At 58.9% G+C, this 2,951-nt stretch overlaps 1 protein-coding gene across 1 annotated transcript in view; it reads left to right on the top strand.

The window, feature by feature from the left end:
* Nucleotides 1-70: 70 nt before the first annotated feature.
* Nucleotides 71-2,951, top strand: part of VDBG_01978 (anucleate primary sterigmata protein A) — a gene marked incomplete at both ends in the record, with an annotated part of 5,367 nt that continues 2,486 nt past the window's right edge. Inside the window, 2 exons of the mRNA XM_003007744.1 lie at nucleotides 71-325; nucleotides 383-2,936. Coding sequence (XP_003007790.1) covers nucleotides 71-325; nucleotides 383-2,936 — 2,809 coding nt within the window. The remainder of the gene's footprint in view (nucleotides 326-382; nucleotides 2,937-2,951) is intronic.

Consider the following 2,951-nt stretch of genomic DNA (forward strand, 5'->3'; position numbering starts at 1 on the left):
CACTCCTGCATCTTCCCCCGGCCAGGCGAAACGTGCGCTTGAGGCTCACCTCGCCGAAACTGAACGTCGGATGGAAGAAGCTGGCAAGCTAGGAACCGCGCTTGTCCAGCAGCGAAAAGAGCTGGCACAGCGACTGAAGGAGGTCGAAAAGCTACAGGCTGAAGGAGACCTGACTGATGAGCTGCGCACGAAGCTTGCCGAGATTGAAAAGGAATACAACGATGTAGCACGGGAAACTGCGCGGGCTTTTCTGCCGAAGCAGAGAGTGCCCAGTAATGAGGCCGCTGGAGGTTCACCATATGTACCGGAAGGTCGCGGCGGAAGAGTGAGTCAAGCAGACGGAACACCGGGGCTGACATGCACTAACAGGATGATCTCGCAGCGTTCCGTCAGTCCATCGAAATTCGAGAGCCAAGCCACAGGATCACCGACAAAGCTCAGCGTCCCGAACCGAAAGATAAGGAACCAACCCTCGAACCGGGTGCACGATATCGAATTCGCAGCAGAGATCAGCACCTCTCTGCTCGCCCAGGTCCGCAACCTGCAGGCGCTTCTCGCCGAGAAGGATGAGGAGCTCCGCGATACGAAGGCCGAGAAGTCTAGGCTCGAGATCGAGACGGAAGGGTTCCAGCAACGGGTCAAGACCCTCGATGAAAGCGAGCATCGTTATAAGGACGAAAACTGGAACCTGGAGACGCAGATCCACGAGCTGATGGCCTCCCAGAAAGAGGGCACAGATCGCGAGAAGAAGATGACCCAGGCTCTGAACATCCTCCAGGCCGAAAAGAACCAGGCCCAGAAGGAACTCGACGAAGTGAAGCTCTCCCACGCGAAGTTGGCCGAGGAGCACGAAGCCTCCATCAAGCATCACGATATAGAGCTCGGCACGGCCAAACGCAGCGCCGCCCTCGCAGAAACCGAGCGCACAACTCTGCAACGCAAGATCGATGACTTGATGGGCCAGAACCAGGAACTTGCCAAGGCCTTCTCGTCTCAACGCGGACGAGGCCTCGAGCGAGACCATCATATGGGTATGAGCGACGAAGACTTCGAGACCGCGAACGATAATGTCACACCGGAACACTCACCCCCTCCCTCGCCCATCAAGGGCACTCCACGCCACTCTGTTCTCGAATCCGAAACCCTCAAGACGTCCCTTCTTCATGCTCAGCGAACCATCCAAAGCCAGCGATCGCAGTTGCACCGCGAGAAGACTGAGAAGCTCGAGCTCAAGAGGCTCCTTCAGGACAGTCGCGATGAGCTCGAAAGGTCTCGCAACGATTCTGGTGGTCTCACGAACCGTCGCAGTCGCAAAGTCGATTCTAAAGAGTTCAAGAAGCCCGCTAAGACTCTGCTGGGAGGTCTTCGTTCAAGTCGCAGCGAAATTGTCGACGACCCTGAATGGGAAGAGCACTCCGAGGGCGTCAGTCCCAGACGCTCTTCCACCCACTCCACTCCCACGTCGCGCATGCCTGGGCCCGGCGCCTATCCTATGACCACCGACACGAGCGACCAGTTTGACACTGCCAACGAGACCAGCGATGCCGCTTTCGAGACAGCCAACGAACGTGGCACGGAGACTGAAGGCTTCCACACCGGCGCAGAAGAGTTCTCTGACGACGACGACGCCCAGACCGAGACGGAAAGCCCTTCAAGGTCCCGCAGGCCGCCAGCCTTGACGCTTGCTGGAAACCGAAACTCTTTCCACAGCACGGCGTCGACATCGGCCGACGAAGATATGGATTACAGCGACCTGAGAACGCCGGTAGCGCACTCTTCACAACAGAAAATGCGCCTCAAGGTCAGCCGCGGATTCCTCAACCGACGCTCGCGACAAGCGAGCGAGGAGCCCACCTTCCAGAGCAGCCCGGCCAGTTTTGCAACCAGCAGTGCCAATGGAACGCCCCAGCAAGCCGGTCAGAGTTTGTTCGCCGAGCTGGCAGAGCTCGAAGGCAGCGACGCCGAGTCCCTCGATGCAACGCCCAGTCGCAGAGCCAGGTCTATCACCCCTGCATCTGTGGCTAAGAGTTCGAGCACTACGCCCTCTGTGCTCGCTTTACCTCAACTTGCGATGGTCGACAGCGGCATCATGACCGACCCTGTGAAGAAGTCCCGCGAGCCATCGCCCGACCTGACGAGAACGAGACCTGTCATGGTCGACTGCGGCGTCATGACCGAACCTATGGAACCCCTGACCCCGCGATCCCCAGCCAGCGTCGTTGCTCTCGACAGGCCCACGTCTGTATCTTCTACGCTCGACGCCGGTACCAACTCAGGTCAGAGTGACACCACTGCCTCGCGTCTACCAGATTCCCCCCGCTCTAGGCCACAATCAACATGGTCGTACAGTGATGCTGGTGCACAACACGATCCTGGTATGGACAGAGAGCTGTCTCAGTTCCCTCTCCCACCCACAATGCAACATGGCTTTGCTCTGCCCTCAGCCCCAAGCCTGAGCTTCTCAGCCATTGACAATCAAGACATCGTGCCAGTCCCTGAGCCCGTGGTACTCCCTCCCGCGCCTGCGGCGCTAACGCTCACCGCGTTGGACTCCACCGCCATTGAGCCGAAAGCCGAGCCTGAGCCCGTTCCTGAACCGGCACCGGCCTTGCGACTGTCGCCGATTCTCTCGGAGACGGTTGAGCCGAAGGTGGAGCCTGAGGTGGCTGTCCCGGTACCTATTTTAAAGTACTCACCACTGATGTCGTCGACCGTGGAGCCCAGGGCCGAACCTGAGGTTATCCTACCCGCTCCTGTGCTTGGTCTTTCTTCACACTGGTCCGAAGCTGTTGAGCCACGGTCAGAACCTGCGATGGTACCTCCGCCTCCTCCGCCGGCTCCTGAGCTCGCGTTTTCTGCCTTGGTCTCTGAGATTGTTGAGCCCAGACCAGAGCTTGAAATGGCCCCCCCTCCCCCGCCCCCCTATGCCGCAACTCGTTTTCTCTTACTTC

The sequence above is a fragment of the Verticillium alfalfae genome, genomic scaffold (genome assembly GCF_000150825.1).
Source record: "Verticillium alfalfae VaMs.102 supercont1.2 genomic scaffold, whole genome shotgun sequence".
Lineage (NCBI taxonomy): Eukaryota > Fungi > Ascomycota > Sordariomycetes > Glomerellales > Plectosphaerellaceae > Verticillium > Verticillium alfalfae.